Below are 22,509 nucleotides of genomic sequence, written 5' to 3'. Positions count from 1 at the left end.
AAGAACTCTAGATGCACACTCTTAACCAATTGGAGGAGACTTCCTAAAGGTTCTTTGGGTTGATAAGTGACCTCCAGATGGTCCCTGCTAACTCTGGATTAATCATCACTGTGGACCTGCTATCTGTTGCAGGTCACTTGTGGACATTTACATAATCAGGAATCATGTACATGTTTTATACACTGAAAAAATTAAGTAAAATATCTGTGAAGATAATAAATCATATGTAATTGAAATAAATGAATTGCAGATTTTTCATTAATTCTTTTCAAAAACTTCAGTTTCAAATTCTCGTCTCATAATAAAATTGATTACAGTGATGATTGAACAAATGCTAATAGATTATATTACATTATATATGTACAATGAAAACAAACGTTAAACATGTCCAGTCCCATATTGCACAAGGCATTACAATATTTCTCACCGAGATCATTATGACAACCACAAAACTTCCCTTTGACCTTCATCCTGCATCTCTCAAAGCCTTGTGTTGGGATTTTTATCTTTATATCTTGCATGAGAGTTGCAAACAAACCTATAGACTATCATAGGTGAGGGAAGCAGGCATTTTAATGTCTAGGAATGGAAAATTCACAGAAAGGATATTAAAATCATCATGTTTATCATACAGAATCCTGGAAAACTGTCCCCACTGTTTTCATTGTAGGAAAAGATGATGGTAAATGGCGGATACAGAAAAGTATTTCATATCCTAAATCTCTAATTCCAGTGAGCATATACAATGGGCATGGGTAATAAAATCCCTGTATGAAGAAAAGATACTGTTAAAATGTCTTAAAATGAGAAAAAGGAATGTTTACATGTATATCTGATATTGGTATGCAAAAACAGATAGAAGTCTCCCATCAGGAACCTGGAGATGAGGGAGGGAAGGAAGACTGGTATAGTATAGCATGTTAAGGACAAAATAGACAAATGGATTTCTGTCTTGACAAACACTTTGACCATCAAGACAAAACCATAACCAACAGACAGATCCAATGAAGGCAAAACTGACAATTAATTGTCCAAGCCTGGTTGACAACAAGATTCCTTGTTACAGAATGTCTGAATCCATGAGTATACCTTACATCTTATGTCAGATGTCTGAAATCCTATAGTCAATAATTTACCTTAAGCCTCATGTCTGAAGTCCTTTTAATTTTGCCTTACACCTTACATTTAAAGTTCTATAAAGAGTTCATATTTCATCTTACACCTTACATCTGAAAATCCTTTTAATAAAAGTACAGATTTTGCCTTACACCTTACTTCTGAAGCCCTATAAAGAATCTATATTTTACCAAACACCTTATCTCTGAAGGCCGAATTTATCTTAAGCCTGAAGTCTGAAGTCCTTTTAATTTTGCCTTACACCTTACGCCTGAACTCCTATAAAGAGTTCATATTTTATCTATCACTTTACATCTTCAATTCGATAGAATCCATATCTTACCTTTAACCTTACGCCTGAAGTCCTTTTAAAAGTCCATATTTCACCTTACACCAGATTAACAGTTCCAACAATTGCTATTTAGAATCCGTTTCCAGTTCTTCAAATCAACATTACCTGAATTAACATAGATTTACAGTTCAGAGCTCCATGTCACTTTTCTGTGTATAAATATGGCAATACTAAAAATTTCTTTTCTTTTCTGTAACTTTGGACCCCCCCCCCCCATTTTCCCATTGGGGAGAGACCAATGGGTAAATTCTTATATTATGACTTTTTTTTTGATGCCTAGTAAGTAAGAGATTATATAGTAATCAGGTTGATATCACAACTACATGTATGTCAAAAATATGACCAAGAAATAATGTCCCTAGAGGTGTGCCCTTCCCAAGGGTCAATTCTTACATAATGAATATGTTTATCTCTTGATGCCAAGTAATTCTATGTGCATGGTAATAAGATGGGGATCTAAACTGTTTCAAAGATTGGACCCCGCTCCTCCTGCCTTTTATACAAAATTGGTTTCCGTTTAACCAAAAATACTTAACACCACATATGGACATCTCAAATTATTATTACCAGAGGAGTAGGAAATAGTATGCTCTATTTCCCCTATTAGGCCTTGCCCCACTTTCCCTAGCGCCCCCCCCCCCCACCCCCCACCTGATTTCCCTTCACGCAAACATCCTTCAGACGATAAATCCAATTATTGTGTAGGACTTTAAATAATTTACTCTATTCCCCCTATTAGGCCTACTTTTCTCATCTAAGGGGGCCAACAACCACTGTTTATACAAAATTCATTTCACTTCACCAAAACATGATTCACACCAAATTTGGACAAAATCCAATCATTTCTACAGGTGTAGGATTTTAAAGAATTTGTTCTATTTCCCCTTCTGGGCCCAACCCCTTCTGCCCCGGGGGAAGATCGACCGTTTGTACAAAATCGCTTCCCATTCACTTAAACAAGATTCACACCAAATTGGGACAAATTCAAATTATTTCTTCTGGAGGAGTAGGATTTTAAAGAAATTGCTCTATTTCCCCTATTGGGCCCTGCCCCCCTAAGGGGACTGATATCCATCATTCATACCAAACTGATTCCCCTTCACCTAACATGATTCACACCAAGTTAGGACAAAATCCAATTATTCCTACCATATGAGTAGGATTTTGAAGAATCTGTTCTATTTCCCCTCTTTGGTCCCACTCTTCCCACCCCAGATGGCCAAGGTCCACGATTTATACAAAATTGATTCACCCTCAACAAAGATACTTCAGACAAAAACTGGGCAAATTCCAACCATATCTATAGGAGGAGTAGAATTTTAAAGCACTTGGCAAGCAAATTTCCCATTTTGGGCCCTGCCCCTCAGTTCCTGGGGTCCGGGACACACTATTTATACAAGAACTATTCATTTTCCCCTAAGGATGCTCCTGACCAATTTGTACAAATCCCCTCAAGTCGTTCAGGACTAGTAGCATTTTGTAGACAAATGACAGACAAGTGAGCTAAAATAAGACTTAGTGACAAATTCATTTCTATTTTAGACACTTTTATGAAGTAAGAACATTTTTGACTACCAAATCAACCATTTCATATCATCAAGACATGACTTACTTATGATGTCAAAATAGTGTTACTAAACTTTTCTTACAATAGTTCTGACATGACACAGCATGTGTTCTGTGATAATAGCAGTTTAATTTACATGTCAATATTCTTCTTTATGAAAGCAACAAAATGATTCAGTGATTTCAAATACTTTAATAGATATCAATGACACACAATCATTACATATACATCATAGCGCTGATAAATAAATCTTTAAAATCCTTGTAATTTTACTTTCTTAAATTCATTTGGTCTTTTTTATGGTATCCCACCAAGTAAAACAATGTGCATTAACAGAAGTCAGCAGAAAGTTAAACATTACACTTCACATACATGTATAATGATATCTATGGTAAAAAGTGCATAAAGCACAAGCTTATTCTGCAGTAGACCTTTCATAGGTTTTCACACAAGTTTCATTTGAAAGTCTCTTTACTTGAGACCACTTTAAATTTCAGAAATTTATCTTAATTCATTGCAATTAGAAATTTGAAGTATAACATGAAGCAATCTAATATAAATGCTTCAATGAAACCAGAATTCAATGTAGAATTATCAGCTGTCAATTACACATATGGCTTCATTTTTGTGAAAAATTTATGGAAATACTTCAATGTTCCTTGTAAGAATAAACAAAAATCCTCGTGGGCCTGCATTGTTATTCTTTTATTCATGTAATACTCCTTCATCTCGGATCTTTAGGATCAGGCAACCCTGGTTTTGCAGGCATAGCTACAGATATATATTAAAGATATTCTTGAATTTTAGAAGAGAAATTAAACTTGAAAAGACCAAGTAACAGGTAGCCTTTTACACAAGCATAATATGGTTTACCAAGTAATTGTTACAGAAAAAAACATCATCTGCTCATTCAACTATTAAGAAAAATTACTATAAATATGAAAGGTTTTCAATCAGAAAATAAAAAGATTTCTATGGAGGGAAGACACAAGTCATTTACACTGGTGTCAACTTCTCTTACAACATTCAAAAAATGGTTTGATAATGATGAAATACAGGATCGCAAATTTCATTTTCAATCTAATTAAATTAGTGATTTTAAATACAATTAGTTTGATACAGTTGTAATGTCTAATACATGCAGTCTTACATGAGTGTTACAATCCCCCATTATGTAGAGTACTGATCTCATATGCTTCATTTAGTACAGTACATTTACAACCAAACAATTGAAAAAGTATAACACACAAATTGTTAGTGAAGACCCAGGAGCACACCTGGCCCATGAATGGAGAGCCAGTCACTCTCAACTGACACATGAGGAAACTGTCTAATAATGTAAAGATACATACATGTGGTCACAGAACAGGGAACATTTGTTTCTGTTGTTGTGGATCCATTAACCTGTGACCATCCCAGATAAAACATGAAGAGAATTGTAATAAAAGTCAAATTCAAAGAAGTATTAATAAAATTGATAATATCAAGTCATGTGTTCGTGCCCATTCACTTTTCCATTGGCGTTAGCACGTAGCTTCTTTGCTGCTAGTCTCTCTATATCATCAAGGCTTAGACATTTCAGCTGTGCATAAAAATCCTGAAAAAAAATCAAAGCAGACAACATTATTATTGATGAAAGAGATATAGGGTCCATGTACATATTTATCATGTAACCTGAGCAACAGAGAAAATAAGCATTAAAATCTATGTAGCAAACAAACATTTAGTATTCTTCAAGTGGAAATTTTATAAAAGGATAATTTTTTGTATAAAACATTCCCTTGGTATAAAAATGATTGTACTACTTTAATTCTTTGTGGCTGATCGACCATAACGAAAATTCAGATGTGAGGACCTCCAGTAAGGCAGCATCAGTTAAGTACATGTATTTACTAAGTTCCAGATTCTAAAGAAGTGGTTGGTCAAGGAAATGACCAGAACATAACGGGCCGGTTTCAAACAGGGCTAAAGTAGCACATAGTGTCCCTTACACATTTATAGGTTTTAAACACACTGTATCCGAATCAACTTTATAAACTGGAGGTCACCAAAATGACCTGTTCTCATTATAATCACCATTTCATCAGTCTATCCCAATTAGTGTACATGAGATTACAATACAGAAAGTCCAGTCATAATTACTGAATGGTACAATGCAAACCTCAGTCCAAAATAATTTCATATCTGTCTGATGAAATGACAGATTAACCATCAAAATATCACACATCAGTTTCTCACTGGTTGTGCCTTCTGTCCTTGATATACTTACCAACATGAAGTAAATATTTCACTCTTAACATTCTCACCTTTTGAAATTCTACAAGGACTTTCTGTGCATCTGTTTTAGTAAAGTGTCTCTGTAAAAAGTCGAGAAGTTTATCCCACAGAACTGTTGTACTACAGGATCCTACTTCACTGGGTGCCGCAGGCATTTCTACAGCTGTCTGGCCTGGTGTAATGGGTGTACTTGTGCCAGACATGTCACCCTTCTTTTGGAAAAGAAACACTTTGTCTCCATCAGAAATGTGGTAATCTGAGAGTCTCTTTCCATCTGAAACACCAGTGATCACATTCCTATTGTAACACGTCATTACACCATCCAATCTAGTGACTCAGTAAAGACTGTTAGAAGTTAATATTTAACAAAAATTATATCTTTAAATAAAATGTCTCGGTTCTAAGATGGTTAACCCTAAGTAACCTCAGTGCATTGCCTACAGTTTTGGCTGTAAAAATGAGCAAGTCACTACATATATCCCCCAGAAAAAAAGGAACTTCATGCAAGCACCTAATCTAAATTTCTATAGTTTGACAACACATAAAAAGTGTCCTCTTATCATTATGATAACTGCAACCTTAACTGTTCTGATAAGTGACCTTGTCTTAAAATCTGTGTGAAAATTACCAAACTACCAAGTGTTCTTCTTTAGGGTAACAATCAAATCAGTAGTGTTCTGTGTCTTAACAATCAAATCAGTGGTGTTATGTGTCTGAACACTCAAATCAGTAGTGTTTTGTGTCTTAACAATCAAACCAGTAGTGTTCTGTGTCTTAACAATCAAATCAGTAGTGTTCAGTATCTTAACACTCAAATCAGTAGTGTTCTGTGTCTTAACACTCAAATCACTAGTGTTCTGTGTCTAAACACTCAAATCAGTAGTTTTCTGTGTTTTAACATTAAATTCACAAGTGTGCTCTGTCTTAACACTCAAACCAGTAGTGTTCTGTGTCTTAACACTCAAATCAGTAGTGTTCTGTGTCTTAACACTCAAATCAGTAGTGTTCTGTGTCTTAACACTCAAATCAGTAGTGTTCTGTGTCTTAACACTCAAATCAGTAGTTTTCTGTGTCTTAACATTAAATTCACAAGTGTGCTCTGTCTTAATACTCAAACCAGTAGTGTTCTGTGTCTTAACACTCAAATCAGCAGTTTTCTGTGTCTTAACACTCAAATCAGTAGTGTTCTGTGTCTTAACACTCAAATCAGTAGTTTTCTGTGTCTTAACATTAAATTCACAAGTGTGCTCTGTCTTAACACTCAAATCAGTAGTGTTCTGTGTCTTAACGCTCAAATCAGAAGTGTTCTGTGTCTTAACACTCAAATCAGGAGTGTTCTGTGTCTTTACACTCAAATCAGTAGTGTTCTATATTAACACTCAAATCGGTAGTGTTCTATATTTAACACTCAAATCAGTAGTGTTCTATATTAACACTCAAATCGGTAGTGTTCTATATTTAACACTCAAATCAGTAGTGTTCTATGTGGCTTTAGATCAATCAAACAATCATACAAATAAATCAATATTGTCATGTGTGTCTTAACATTCAAAACAATCATTTGCTTTGTATTTGAACTCTCAAGTTCTGTGCGTATGAACACTCAAAACAATTGTGTTCTGGGGTATCTTAACATAGAATAAATAGTGTTCCATTTCATAACATTCAATAAATACTTTTATGTGTGTCTTTAAACCCAAAACAATCCACTTCTGAGGTGTCTTAACATCAAATAAATTGTGTTTTATTTCTTACCTTCAATAAATACTGTTATGTGTGTCTTTAAACCCAAAACAATCCTGCTCTGAGGTGTCTTAACATCAAATAAATAGCGTTTTATTTCTTACATTCAATAAATACTGTTATATGTGTCTTTAAACCTAAAACAATACTGTTCTGAGGTGTCTTAACATCAAATAAATAGTGTTTTATTTCTTACATTCAATAAATACTGTTATATGTGTCTTTAAACCTAAAACAATCCTGTTCCGAAGTGTCTTAAAACACAAATCAATAAATGATCAATGGTATTCATTGTTCTTACTATCAACACTAAAGTCAATAACACTTTGTGTGACTTAGCTCTTGAATAAAAAGCATTCTTTGCGTCTTAAGACTCAAATCAATAACTCTCTGTGTGTCTTTACAATGAAACCAATAGCACCACGTGTGTCTCAACTGTGTGTGTCTTGATAATCAAATCAAAACAGTGATGTGTATATCTCCTAGGAACCTGTGATTCTAAGTTCTCAACTGAAACTAGTAGGGGTATGTACAATGTAGCTATTTAGATTTCAAGTAAATTTGTCAGGTTTGAACCTTGGTTGATCATGCCCAAACCAAACAGATCCCCCCCTCCTCCTAATACAACACACACTCATAACTCTCACCTGTTAGTGTCTTTCCCTTGTATACTAGTTTCTGCTGAGCTGCAGGCATACAAAATTGCATTTCCAAAATACCTTTGACATCTTCTATGGTATGGCTTGGAGACACCTATTACAAAATTGAAACTCGAAAAGTGATTATTAACATTAATTAAAGTGTGGACAGACAAAATACCCAGTATAGGGCAAACATATCATATACATACTGTGATAATTAAGTTTTCAAATCAAATGGTATGTTAAAAATTCCTATCAGCTGTATATTTTTTGTACATGACTGATGATAGGATCAATGAGTTAATAAGATCTGGAGTATATTTTATTCACACAAAATGGTATGTTAATGATAAAGTTAAGATAATGGTCAGGTCTCTTTTCATCCACCTTGTGTTAATTAGGAGCACATTTGATTTGGTATCTAAATAACTTATTTTTTTGATCCCCTTTCTAGAATGCTGATTATATCGTATTTGTAGCAGACACCAAGTCATGGTAGCAGTTTACATTTCTATAAGAGGTGCAAGTTGATTTTACTTGAATATTTGTTATTTCTTTTTGGCTCAGTTGGTTGAACCACAGATGATAATGCTGGAGATCCAGGTTCAAGGAACTCAGCGGGATTTTTTTAACACCTTTTTTCTTTACATTGGCACCATTTATAACAGACAAACACTTGGAAATTAAATAAAATATGAATGTGCACTGATTCTGAAAACTAATGAGGTCAGTCAGTTTCTCACAGGTATAGCTGCCCTCATTTGAATACCCTACTTCACAGATAATAATCTGAAACTTTTTTCCTCATAAGTTGGATATATGTCTTAAATTCCAGTGAAGCTATGTGGACGAAAATGAATTCTGGTAAATAAAGAAAAAAGGGTATGTCATATGTACTTGTCCTGTGTTTTTTATGACTACCTGCCCCACATTCATATACCAGCATTGTGTTTTGTAGATATACAATACTAAGCTAGCCTACACTCACAAATACATGTACCATTCTCGCCAATGCATGGTTTTCACAGGTTCTGGCATGGTTAGAACTGGTTTTTGGCATGAATAAGTCAGTGACCTGTCTGTTTGTTTATGCTAACAAACTGGTTTATATAGTTGGCACTTTATACATGTAATATGAGAAGTAAGATGCACAACCAGTAAAGGGTTTGAACCCGGGATCCACTGCAGCCAGTTGGGTGAGGTTGGAACCAAGGACTCTTTGAACTCTAGATTGATCTTCTATGCTCCAAAAGACATAACTATTTATGCAATCAAGGTTTTGGTATCCCCTTGTTAAGAAGCAAATGTAAAGGGAGAGAAACATCAATCTAATCTAGTTCTGCTACAAATGTAACATTTCTGGTATAAGTCAATCCCGACCTGCAAACTATTTCTACAGACCTCAACAGGCTTTGTTGGAGCACATTAGAACGCAAAATAAGATAAGTAGCTTTTTTAAATCTGCGATTGTCCCCAAGCCTTCTCACATGCGTCACTTGCATGATCTTTCTTCTCTGAAAGTGTTATTACTACTACATGAATGAGGCAAGTATATGGTAGAATCAAAAATGCCAAAAACGGATCAGTAGGTGTATTGAGTTTTGTATTCCGAAGTGTGGTGTTCGAATCGAGTCGTATTGTGGTTCCACTGCATCAGCCAAGAAGGGAATGTGTACTTCGCAAATGAGAATATGTATCAAATGGGTTTGAGCCATGTATCCGTGTAGGACATGTCCCATTTAATGCATATTCTTATTTGTACTGTTTGTAACGTGCCAGTGCCTTAACCAACTAACGAGCTGACTATAAATATTCTGATCAGTTACAACATCGTATTTAAAAAGAATACTTTAACTATTACTCTTCTTAATACTTACAGCTACTTCTATTTCATTTCCTTTCAGAACTTTAACGTAAATATGCATTATCGTATTTTCACATCGACTTCATGTGAGGGGATTTTCCAGATATTCGTCACTTCCGTTTTGTGTTTCACAGAGGGCAATAATATCTGCACGTATTGTAAGCGTAGTTATTCTATAGCTTCATTTATACCATAGTCATTTATTGAATAAATTAAATTTAACGATAATTCTTAACTGATTTCGGTTACATTACGAAGATTTCTTTCTGAATACGAAAACAGCGCTATGATCACAGACCTATACATTAAACTGCAAGGTCAGGAAACGTAATCACACTCGGCTGTTACATTAATCAAACAACCACGTCATTATGCCAATTTTGATGTTATTTCTATTTGTGAAGTAACATGTACGAATTCAAGAAAGCTGTATGTCCGAAAAATATTAATTCATTAGTTGCAAATTACTGTGCTTAAATGTCATACATATAAATTCATTAAATTAATGAAGAGTTTCCATGGGACGAGACAATTAATTTAACAGCCATCGAATGTCACATTCTCTGCTGAGTGGCTGGCAGTCTCTGAAATCTCACTGGCTCCTGCATTGACCAACCAATTTCTCAAGTTCTTCTCAATCACAGAGGTTTGTTGATACTATCCTAATGGCCAATGGTCTACACGTGCGATTATTTTGAATTGACATACACGTGAATACTTCAATGGAAAATCAAATATGTAAACCAAAGCTTCACATGTTTCAAGATAGACTTCAATATACGAGGCGCCATGTTTCTTTTGTGTTGTTAAAAGAATGATTTCGGTGTGAAATATAAATTTCGCCCATTTCGTTCACCTGTCTTGTCATTTCTACGCCTTTTGTGGATATTTGTATTAGATCGACTAGTTTTTAATGTATGAAATCCTTCAGTTATATGCTTTAACTTGACCAAATGTCGTTTTGGCCCAAGATCCACTTCGAAACCACCAACACGGAAAACCTATTGGCCCTATCGTTTTGTCGACACTCTGAAGTGGCATTACGTGTTAAATGAAACTACATGAAATCTCTCGTATTTTTTAACAATGAAATGTAACGTTTGAGCTATGAATTAAAGCCTATTTAGACTTAAGTTTCGCAATTTTATGATTTTATGTGCTGGAGTATAGCAAAATGTAAAATTCTAGGGAATGGAACTTTTTCAGGGTAGTCCAATGTTTTGCTGTCCTGAATTCGAGTTCCATTCATTTTAATTTTTATTACATTTACTCACTCTTATTAACCACAAATTTAATCTACTCCTATACATGCTTCTAATGTAACCAATATGGTATCTTGCTCTCTTTTAAGTTTGCATACAGATTTTAATTGTCTTAATTTTTGAAAGTGTGTTGATGTTGATGTCATCCATTGAATTGAAGCTGTCATGCCTTTATTGAGATGTCAAAAAGACATTGAACTTTACTCAAACTGACAATGTTCAAATAGTACTAACAACAACATAACATGATTAGAAGGAGTAACAACAAATATCAGGCCTTTGACTTTACCTACTACCTGTACAGGTCAAGTGTCTGGTTTAATGATTTGGTATATAGATAATATACAATAATCAAAGTCTATGATAGCTATTTAGCTGCTTGATCTTATGAAGACTCTTGTATTGTTTCAAAATTGTCATAGGAGTAACGACAATTTCAGAGGAGTTATTTCCCTTCTTTGGATATCTTGTGCCAGAGTTGAAAATACTAAAATATTGCCAATATATCGCACAAAAATGACTAAGTGTGGCAGTGGAAAATGTGTTTCTGAAAGAAGACAAATGATTTTAAATCTTTCAAATTTCTTAAGTTACTTTTCTTCAAATATTCACAAAATGAAAACCCTCAATGCAGTCATTTAACAACATATGAAGTTAAAGGAAATGCTTGATTAAATAATTGTCACTGTGTTGTTGTTCTTAATCCTTTGGAATGAAAGATCATTGCTTTTAATCTTTGTATTAAGACTTTTTCCTATTGAAATTGAATACATGTGAAGAAAATATAAAGTTGAGACAACCAGAAGTTTGATATTTACTGCCATAATTGATTATATGCAATGTTATATATGCCCATTTGGCATGTTTAAAATATCCTCCAGTTTCAAAAGAGTATATAATGGTGATAACTACTATTCACAGACAACCTGTGAACACAATACACAATATCTCATAGCATTGTAACAGAGGTCATTATTATTTATTTCAATGCCTCCGCTAGGAATCGAACCTGGTACCCCTGGCATACTAGTCTGATGCTCAACCAATCAAGCTTAAGAGAAGTTCTCACTAGCCGAGTGGTATATTGCAGCTAATATTTTACCAGGGTTACAGCATGATTTTTTTTGTTAAATGAAGAAGACACAGTATTTGATAACACAGATGCCCTATTTGATATATACCTGTAAGGACTTCATCAAATAATTGATAAGTTAATGTTAACTTCAGTCTTCCTTTTGTTGGCATTTCCTGTTAGACTAACTTGTAAAATATATTAAGTTGTGGATAGACCTGCAATCATGCCAATATTTCTGTAGTGTCCAAGAAACTTAGCAATGAATTTAAATATAGTATATCTTGTGTAACTTACTTCTACATGATGATCATGGTGTGTTTTACATTCTTCAAATCAGGTGAGCTATAATGGATGGTAATTCAGGAGATGGTGCTGTAGATAGCCTTGGTGACTCCATGTTTTCAGGATCAGTGCAACTACAGGATGGTAGGTATTTTTGTTTTACCTGGAAGACTATCAGTTTCCAGAAGGTAGGATTTATAGTACAAACAATGAAGAAAGTTCTGACAATTGTTAATGGCTGGTTTAGTGACAGTTCAATTTTGATTATATATATAATATACATAAACAGGCACTAAAGTTTCTCATACAACTGTTTCTACTAACAGGAAGGCAAAGTCATACCAGAATATCCAGATAAGATAAGACAAATGTATCCATTAGTCCTAAAATAGTCTCCCCCGTAAAAGGTTGTTGTCACTTATTAAAAAAAGAATTCAAATGAATTTTATCAGATCACAGTAGTATATACATATCAGTACATATTACATTGTAAGTGTGGATATATTAGTAATATTCCATAGCACAATGATCTCATCTTGTACATTTTGTGTCATAGCTGATGCTGGTGTCTTTTGTTTATTACTGTAGTCTATGTCTATAGGTTAGACTAGGAAATTTCCCAAATCTAGTTTTCATCTTACTTTATAAAATATTCATATCAGTACATATGTATCTATATTTCATACCCTACATACAACTTTTCATCTTTTAATTCATTATCTTAAATAATACTGGATATACATTGGTTTTCATGAACAGATGGAGATGAAACTTTACAGTCAGTTGAAAATGATGATGAACCCCGAGATAATGAGCCACTTAGAGAACAGGTCAGATATATCATATTCCTTTGTGACTGCAGTATGAGTTTGATACACATTGGATAAATTTATTTACTACATCACATGATTATAATTTGACATGAAAATACAACTTATTTTGTAATGATAAATATTGTCGTAGATAATTATCTTCCAGGGATTGTGATATAAAGTAATTGTGACAACAATGTCACTTTCATTGTTTATTTACATGCTGATACGCTACATTCCGTTGGCAGGTTTTTTTTCACCTGTTGACAGACAAATGTTAATTGAGTTTGTTCATCTCTTACAGGACAGATTTCTTCCTATTGCTAATGTTGCAAGAATAATGAAGAAATCAATTCCTAAATCTGGTAAAGTGAGTACAGTATTATTAAATGTGTATTGTTTCAAAACAATATGATTAAGATGTTTTTGAAAAACATTAGTCTAAAACTAAACAATTAAGTATTAATATAGGATCTATTGCAACCAGGAGTCATTCTAAATTAATTCAAACAGTATTCAAAATCATTGACTAAATTACCCAAATATTCATGTTGCATCTAACATAACATGTTTCTATTTGAATTTACTGTAGACCCACTGGAAATAACTAGATGTAATACATAATTCCTGTTTGTTACAGATTGCAAAAGATGCCAAAGAATGTGTTCAGGAATGTGTATCAGAGTTCATCAGTTTTATTACCAGCGAGTATCCTTTATTGGATTATTTAGTTTTTTCCCCTCTGTCAGAATCTTTTTTATTTATATTATATTAACGAGTCCAGAAGGAAGCAGACTTGTTATTTAGATACTTATATCATATTGATCAGTTGCTAAACTAGTATTACCTAATCACATCTCTTGGTATTGTTTCACATACAGAAAGTCTTCCTATTGATAATGTGTACTTAAGTGTACTGGAATGTGTACACTGTATGATATACATGACCCTTAACTCCTATGAAGAGCTAGTGAGAGATGTCATCAGGAAAAGAGAAAAACTATAAATGGAGAAGACATTTTATTTGCGATGTCAACTCTTGGATTCGACAGCTACGTTGAACCACTGAAATTATACCTTCAAAAATATCGAGAAGTGAGTGGGTCTTTGTACATTGTATTATTTGTTATGACTGTTATGTTCTCTATATTCAATAAATGTTCAAAGTTACAAGGCATTAATATTATATTTAGTTATCAAACACAGTAGTTGTCATCTTCATTTTAAGACTTGAGGTTTTGTCTTTCCTCTGTATTATCTACAGTGATTTTGTTGCCTGGAGTATCATTAAGTTACAGTTTGAGATCTCAGGTTGTAGATACTGCTGTTGGACTTTTAAGTCCCAGAGGTTTGCCATAAGCTGCATGCCACATTATAATTCATTCAAATATTGACACAATTCAGAATATACACATGTATATGACATAGTTCTAAGATTATTTGACATATGAAAATTACAAAATTTATTGAATTATGGGACTGACAAGTTCTAGAAGGACAAAGCAGCTGTATGAGATAGTTTAATTCATTGTTTGACAAGGTGCTATTCATTTGTGTGTCTTTTGTACAATCTTTGACACATATTTGTTATGTAATTAAGGCAAAAGCATTGAACATGAACTTGAAAATCTTTTAGTCAAAAATAAGCCTTTCTCGATATAAACCTCAATTGCCCAGACTCCGTAAATCTGTCATGGGTTTCACATTGCTGAATTGGCTACATGTACATTTACTATGTATTTACTTAATATTTTTGTAGTAGTTTTGAATACATTGATAAATATTTCCACCCCCAGTCTGCAAAAGGTGACAAGTCGGGCCAAATAACGGAGGAAAGTAGACTAGAAGATCTCTCAGAAGACAGTTTTAGTAAGTAACAAAATGCCTTGTTATAAAACATCCGTATTATAAATTTCAATGTGATGCATTTAGTTCATTACTGTGAAAGTGTTTGTTTATATATGATTTCTAAATTTTTATTTGGCTAACTTCATCAGCTATACAAGGTATATAGTGGTGCCCAGATCAACATTTGTGTTAAAAGGTATTTCATCTTTTGTTAGTATGTAACAAACTACAGCACCATACCCTACAAGGACCTAATGAAGTCAAGTATGTGTCCTTCTCTCCATCTCCGTCTCTGTTTATTTACAGTTAACTGGTGTAGATAACAATGTGGCTATTTTATTTCTCTATAACAGGTACTCTCTTGCTAAATTTTGTCTTGAAGTAGTGGAAACAAGTGTTATATTTCCCTTTGTATACATATCCACTCTCTACATGATAAAAATGTGTTGAATCAATTTCTCAGAATATTTAGGTACTGCAGAAATCAGATTTAGTAGGTGCAGGTAGATCACATGGTTCACAGCACGTATCTTTTTTTTCTTTTTTTTTTTAAGTTTGGAAATTGGCTATAACTCTTTCAAAAATATGCAAAACATTTGTACATACATGTCCCATATATATGAAAACAATACTTTTGACCTACAGTACGAAACAGTCATATATATATTTTTTTTCTGAACGATTATTTCAATGGAGACTTACTCGTTATAGCGATCTGGAATCAGGGGGAATTCTTATTACAGAATTGTTTAATGAATTGATTATATCTTCTAGTGAGATCATGTTCTTTACCATTAAAACAATTCCCCATAATAACCTGATTTACCAAAGATATAGGGAAGAATTTGTACTTGAAGTTATAACATTAATTCCTTATAACTTTCTAATATTGATATTCAACAGATGCCCACACATTACAAAGCAATATCTTGGCAACAGATCAACAGAATGTAATATACACGGCAACATATCCTCCAAATCAGGTGAGCTTCATGACTACTATTAACATTTGTATGTGAAAAGTGAAAATGATAGCAATATTTACACAAAAAGTTATCTTGTAAAACGTTGTACAATTACTAATGTTTCCCATCAAAGTACTTGGCTTTGTGCAGTGTCAAACCAGGCATAAGTCAAGCCGGAGATAGTTCATACACATTTGTTAATTTCTTACACCTGGGATCAACAATAGTGGATGCACTGTGTTATCAGTATGCTATGAAATGGTTAAGTTCCACTGATTTTTTAACAGAAAGCTTATGGATATAAAAATGTATTTCCAACATATCTTTAAAATTAACTTTGCCTGGCTAAATTATTATTAGTCTTGATACTTAAAAATATAAGAAATATTCACTGTTATTTGAGGTGATAATTACCAATATTTGTTTCTATACCAGTTACATGTTTATATTTACAGATATCACAACAGATAACGTTTGGATGAAGTGGATATACTGTTGAGAATTTTAGTGTTCTATCCCTTTCTTCAGGTTGTAAGAAAGTGATTTTTTTACCTGATGGGATTATTGCAATATTGAACAACAGAGTATGTTGTAATTAAGTGGCTTCTCTAATCACTCACAATCTTTGTGTATGATCAGTGATGTACAGTTAAGTATCCTTAATCCATCCAACACTTTATTCATGCTGTTCTGACATCCTATATGTGGTTATAGAGAACAGTTGCCAGAGGCTTGTTGAAATTCAAAATTCTTAGACTCATTTCATAATCACATATGAAAAATAAAAAAATGGCATCATGTGAAAAGTTTAATATCATACTGGTATAATGAAGGCACAATGGAAGCTAGTGATGTAGAGCCAGTAATTTCACAAATGATGTCAAAAAGCATGGTTACTGCTGTACATATAAAGTGAAAAATGTTTGATCTTGAACTTCAATGGATGTTACATTTGTTTCATTTTTATTTAAGATTTATGAAAATTGTGCCAATTTTTGTCAATTTAGCTTTCTTCTTCCTTACTAAAACAAAAGATTTAAAGACTGATCAACACATACAAATAATATATCACTAATTTTACTAAGCAGTGGGAAACAGAAATTTCTAACTTCATAATATGTAAGCATATAATGGAGATTAGTGATACACAAACAATTTTTTCGTGTAATAATGGCACTGTTGGTTCCCAGTAGTGCTGCTTTAACATACAAATCTCTAATTTTTGGTGAAAAATCCATTTCTGTAGTAATGATTATTGACACTCGTGTATATATATATGTAAGTTCAAATACTATAGTTCATTGTATATGTCTGCTGCAAAATGAGAATCTTTGCCATTAGGCAAAGCATGTTTCTGTAGAATTATCATGACTTATTGAACATTTAAACTATTAAGAAATAATGTGTGCTATTTAAATCATAATGTTATGTAATTATATTAATTGAGGATTATAAAGTTCAGATCTTAATTGATCTGAAATCTAATTGTTTTTCATTATAACTGTGTTTTATCTTCTAAATGAAAAAGTTGGGATACAATTTAATACTAGGCTTGCTTGAATCTAAGCACTCAATACCATAGTATCAAATATGTGTAGTGCTTCTTTTATTTTTCATCCATTCATGGATTGGTTTTTTTTATCCAACCTATTCTCCTTTACTAAGATCTGATATCATACAGCACCAGATCTACTATAAATGATCTGCCTCTGTATGATCATTGTTTAGGGACATTTTCAACTGCTCTAAGTGAAAGTGTGTGTAAGATGTAATGCAGTGTGCCATTCCTTTATTTATTGTTTGTAAGTAAGGTGACAGTAAATGTAGTGATGCCCTCTAATTGATACCATGACAATTTTATATGTGCGTACCATACTAGAACTTTGAGATTTAAAAATAGGTCATTAGACTACAAAAAATTAGTATTATTTTTCAAATATCTCTCGAAATTTTGAAAAAAAAGGGAAACATTTTTTGGATTGGTTCATATTAAAAAAATTGTGAAAAGAAATTTGGTAGTTTCAGGATATTTTACAAGTAAATAATCCTTATTATCATAATGAAATCAAAACAAAACAAAGCATTTGCTTGCTCTTAAAAATCAAGGAAGCTTTATATGACAAAAATAAGAAGAATTTCAATCATACAAATATTTTGTAAATTTATCCAGTCACCAAGAACATAGAGCATTTCAAAATATGTGAAAATTTGTATGTTTTGTGTAATACCTAATTCATTTACAACATTTCACATCTTCAGTAGTATTTTGTACAGTGTAAATAAGATTTATATGTCTCGTCATTTTCCATTTCCATGAGGTTAGAATATCATGTTTATGAAACTTGTACTTGATAAAGGACAGACTGTGTTCCACTAGATTATATATATGTGCTACATTTAAACTTTTAAAATTCTAGATCAAAGATAAAACTTGCCACCTCACTCACTTGCATCTGTGTATTTATATGTTTTGTTGGACAATTTCATTTTGTTTGAAATCATGTATTTCTGAAACGTGAGTTATTTTAACAAATCTTCGAAGGGTTTGACATTTTTCAATTAAGGGATGTTTAAAAGATCACATCATAATTTGTTCTGGACTTCTGTAGGTATATGGTTTACCTTACAGAAAATGAATCAAAGGACATCTATAAGGGAGGGAGCTTTTCTTAGAATAAATGAAATACTCATTATTCCAGGAATTTTATTATAAGTTCTAGTATCTCCAAATAACAAGTGGAGGACATTTCTATATAAAACTGCCTTTGGTGGAGTGGAATGCCATTGGTTCTTTTCCCAAAGGTGTCCAACATACTTTTGACAAAGTATGTGATAGTTGGTTGCACACATATTACATGTCAGTTTGAAAAATGATTATTTTTTTAATTGTCCTTCTGTTCTTTCTGTTTTGTATTTTACTAAAATTGTAAAAAAAAAGAGAAATAATTAGAATGTTCTGTAAAGTGTGGTGCTTTTACCTAATAATGGGAAATGTTTTTACTAATTTAAGTCTAAATGTTGATGATTGTTAACGTAAAATCATGCGAATAAAATATCACTATGAATATACTTAATTATTAGTATCATTATTTTTTTCATTTCCGGTATACATCATCTAATGTGTTACTTTATCATTTTAATGGAATTTTCTGTTTTAATTTGAATACACATGACAAATTTTAATCATTGTCGTCAATGGGATACATCAATACAAGACACATTGTCTTGGCCTTACCTCTGACACCTTGTGTCCATAACATCAGGGGATACATCAATACAAGACACATTGTCAAGACTTTACCTCTGACACCTTGTGTCCCTAACATCGGGAGATACAAGACACATTGTCTAGACTTTACCTCTGACACCTTGTTGTGTCCATAACATCAGGGGATACATCAATACAAGACACATTGTCTAGACTTTACCTCTGACACCTTGTGTCCCTAACATCGGAAGATACAAGACACATTGTCTAGACTTTACCTCTGACACCTTGTGTCCCTAACATCAGGGGATACATCAATACAAGACACATTGTCTTGGCCTTACCTCTGACACCTTTTGTCCCTAACATCGGGAGATACATCAACACAATACACATTGTCAAGACTTTACCTCTGACACCTTGTTGTGACCCTAACATCAGGTGATAGATCAATACAAGACACATTGTCTAGACTTTACCTCTGACACCTTGTTGTGTCCCTAATATCAGGTGATACATCAATACAAGACACATTATCTAGACTTTACCTCTGACACCTTATGTCCTTAGCATTGGGAGATATAAGACACATTGTCTAGACTTTACCTCCGACACCTTCTTGTGTCCCTGACATCGGGAGATACAAGACACATTGTCTAGACTTTACCTCTGACACCTTGTGTCCCTGACATTGGGAGATACAAGACACATTGTCTTGACTTAACCTCTGACACCTTGAGATACATCAATACATGAAACATTTTCATATCAATCAACTTGAAATGCTGATCAGATGGGAAATATTGGGATAAGTTTACTTTGGCTAGAATGGAGAGTCCTGAGCAGGATGGAACAGGTATGTAATTTACTATTAACAAGTCACAAATTATTTTTGTTTGATATTAACCATAAGGTGTTTAGAAGTTCTCACTTTCAGGCATTAAAATGATATTCACAATACATATTTCAAACATGAAATGAATAAATATGACATACCACTTATATGTTCATTCTGCAATTATCTCATGTAATTTCGTTTCTTTGAAGCCAAGATGACTTTGAGCATGAGTACAGGGCAAACATTCTGAGGGATTAGTTACGAAAAACACATGTTACCATGATACAAATTTATATATTTATTTGCAGTATTTGTATAAAAGTAATTCAAAAGATTATCCCAAAGCACTTTTTTTTGGCAGTTGAAAATGCATATCTATTTTTTTAAAGTATACAGTTCAATAATGGTGATAATTGTAAGTTTTTTTCTTCAAGCAGCCACAGACCATATTGTCCTGAGAGTTGCACTCAGGTGATCCTTGGCAAGTCCTTTGAAAGTCCATTATCTATTCGAACCTTATCTGAGTCTATTTCTGGTATATGGGCTAGGCATTTCAATTTCAGTATGTCATGGAACTCTTTAGAAAGGAGATTCATATTTCACCAATTTAGCATGTTTCTTTAACAACACAATGCAACCTGATACACTGCGTCCAACTTTTTATTTATAACGGTAAATACAAAATGTTTGGGTCGATGTAGAAGAATGGGTTTAGATTCAGAAAGAACCATTTAACCAAGATTAGAGAAAGCGTCAGGTGTCAGCTCTGCATTATTAGAGTGTCGCTCTGATACAATATCAGCAATTTCTGCTTTTCCAAGTTCCTTCAATGCTCTGTCCAGTTCCTTTACTTTCTCCCTCTCCTTTGCTCCAGCACGCATGTTCTTCCAGTGCATGAGACATTTTCGCGTGGTTTCCGTTCTCAGAGATTCGTTGGCATTGAGGAGTCCACACTCTGATGCCCCATTGGCAATATTTACAATGTCTGTGTTTGGGACATTAAGGTACATGGTCAACACAAGTCCATTCAAATCATCCTGGCCGATTTCCTTTGCTAGAATGGCGAGACTGCTATCCTTCAGCACTGCCGACTCCTTTGACTTAGTTGTGGTCGCCACTGTAAACCAAATTAAGTATATAAATGTGTGTTATGTTCAGAAAGACAAAAGAAACAAATCATATGTTGATATGTTAGATTAAGGACCCATAGACACAGGTTGTGTTGGTGTCAAGAGTTTAAATTTAGGACCAGTAAGCACCCATTGTGTTGGTGTTGACAGGGTAAATTTAGGACCAGTAGGCACCCATTGTGTTGGTGTTGGCTTGTAAGATTTAGGACCAGTAGGCACCCATTGTGTTGGTGTGGACTGATAAGATTTAGGACCAGTAGGCATCCATTGTGTTGGTGTTGAGTGGTAAGATTTAGGACCAATAGACACCCATTGTGTTGGTGTTGACTGGTTAGATTTAGGATCAGTAGGCCCCATTGTGTTGGTGTTGACAGGTCAAATTTAGGACCAGGGGACACCAATTGTGTTGGTGTTGCCTGATAAGATTTAGGACCAGTAGACACCCATTGTGTTGGTGTTGACTGGTAAGATTTAGGACCAGTAGGCACCCATTGTGTTGGTGTTGACTGGTAAGATTTAGGACCAGTAGGCACCCATTGTGTTGGTGTTGACTGGTAAGATTTAGGACCAGTAGGCACCCATTGTGTTGGTGTTGACTGGTAAGATTTAGGACCAGTAGGCACCCATTGTGTTGGTGTTGACTGGTAAGATTTAGGACCAGTAGGCACCCATTGTGTTGGTATAGAAGGGTTTAAGATAGGAGTTGTAAAAATAGGCCACTTACAGGACAATAAGGTTGATATGCTACAAATTATTAATGAAACAGGTTTGTTAAATTGTCCACAAATGTTTATGTATGGTAGATAAAGATTTATAACTCCGCTATAGAATTTTACCGTTCAGACTTTAATAAAATTTCCCATGAATATGCAAAATACAGGGTTTCATGATTCCCTAAAATTAAAACATGCTTTAGCAACACAAGAACAAAAACTGAATTCAACACTAGAAAAGAGATGTAGAAGTTGTAGAGACCTTAGAAATAAGAGACATGTAAAGTTAATGAGTTTAACTTCTATAGTAAGCGTTATGACGGCGTGATATTCTGTCGTTCATCTGTCTGTAACATTCTGGAGTGAATGTCTATCGCTTTTATCTAATTAACCAACACTAATAACATGAAAGGCGAATTAGGGTCAGAGTCACAGTGTATCAAACGTTCGTTACATAAATTCAATTACATCGGATGATCCCTGCAGGCCAATTAGGTCTAGTTATGATTCCCTGTGATTCCTGTACGATTTCACTGCATTTTGTAAACACTTACTTTTCTTTTTCCTCGGCTCTCGGGGAATTGGCATTTTCAATCATTCAAGGAATGTTGTCCTTTGGTAAAAACACAGCTGCAATCCCACTGGATCTTTTTATTAAAGAATTTACGTTATTGATCAAATTGATTCCAGACTTATTTACATATCACTGTCTATATTTCACGTAGTTAATTCCAAGGTATTTGGTAGAGTCCTCTCAGGTAGGAAAAACGATATGGATCACTTAAGTCTAAATTCAAAACACTTGACGGAAACCTG

At 33.8% G+C, this 22,509-nt stretch overlaps 3 protein-coding genes across 3 annotated transcripts; 1 reads left to right on the top strand and 2 right to left on the bottom strand.

Moving 5' to 3' along the window:
• Positions 1–3,211: 3,211 nt before the first annotated feature.
• Positions 3,212–9,656, bottom strand: LOC132547762 (ubiquitin-like protein 4A-A). The gene is made up of 4 exons (XM_060211564.1): positions 9,574–9,656; positions 7,703–7,808; positions 5,342–5,586; positions 3,212–4,632 (listed from the first exon to the last, which is right to left on the bottom strand). Exons 1-4 carry the CDS (start codon positions 9,619–9,621, stop codon positions 4,519–4,521), a joined length of 513 nt encoding a protein of 170 aa, XP_060067547.1. The 5' UTR covers positions 9,622–9,656; the 3' UTR covers positions 3,212–4,518.
• A 509-nt stretch (positions 9,657–10,165) lies between these two features.
• On the top strand, positions 10,166–18,852 carry LOC132547761 (nuclear transcription factor Y subunit beta-like). Its single transcript, XM_060211563.1, has 9 exons — positions 10,166–10,206; positions 12,235–12,323; positions 12,939–13,009; positions 13,296–13,361; positions 13,632–13,699; positions 13,957–14,086; positions 14,788–14,860; positions 15,743–15,822; positions 16,260–18,852. The coding sequence occupies exons 2-9, from the start codon at positions 12,245–12,247 to the stop codon at positions 16,284–16,286; spliced, it is 594 nt and encodes a 197-aa protein (XP_060067546.1). The 5' UTR covers positions 10,166–10,206; positions 12,235–12,244; the 3' UTR covers positions 16,287–18,852.
• A 1,551-nt stretch (positions 18,853–20,403) lies between these two features.
• LOC132547767 (uncharacterized) lies at positions 20,404–22,281 on the bottom strand. Its single transcript, XM_060211568.1, has 2 exons — positions 22,248–22,281; positions 20,404–20,967 (listed from the first exon to the last, which is right to left on the bottom strand). The coding sequence occupies exons 1-2, from the start codon at positions 22,279–22,281 to the stop codon at positions 20,582–20,584; spliced, it is 420 nt and encodes a 139-aa protein (XP_060067551.1). The 3' UTR covers positions 20,404–20,581.
• Between the last annotated feature and the right edge of the window lie 228 nt (positions 22,282–22,509).

This window comes from Ylistrum balloti, unplaced genomic scaffold (genome assembly GCF_031769215.1).
Source record: "Ylistrum balloti isolate Yb309-2 unplaced genomic scaffold, AGI_CSIRO_Ybal_v1 Utg369974, whole genome shotgun sequence".
NCBI lineage: Eukaryota > Metazoa > Mollusca > Bivalvia > Pectinida > Pectinidae > Ylistrum > Ylistrum balloti.
Note: the sequence above shows the minus strand (reverse complement) of the source record. Positions and strands in the feature narration are given on the sequence as shown.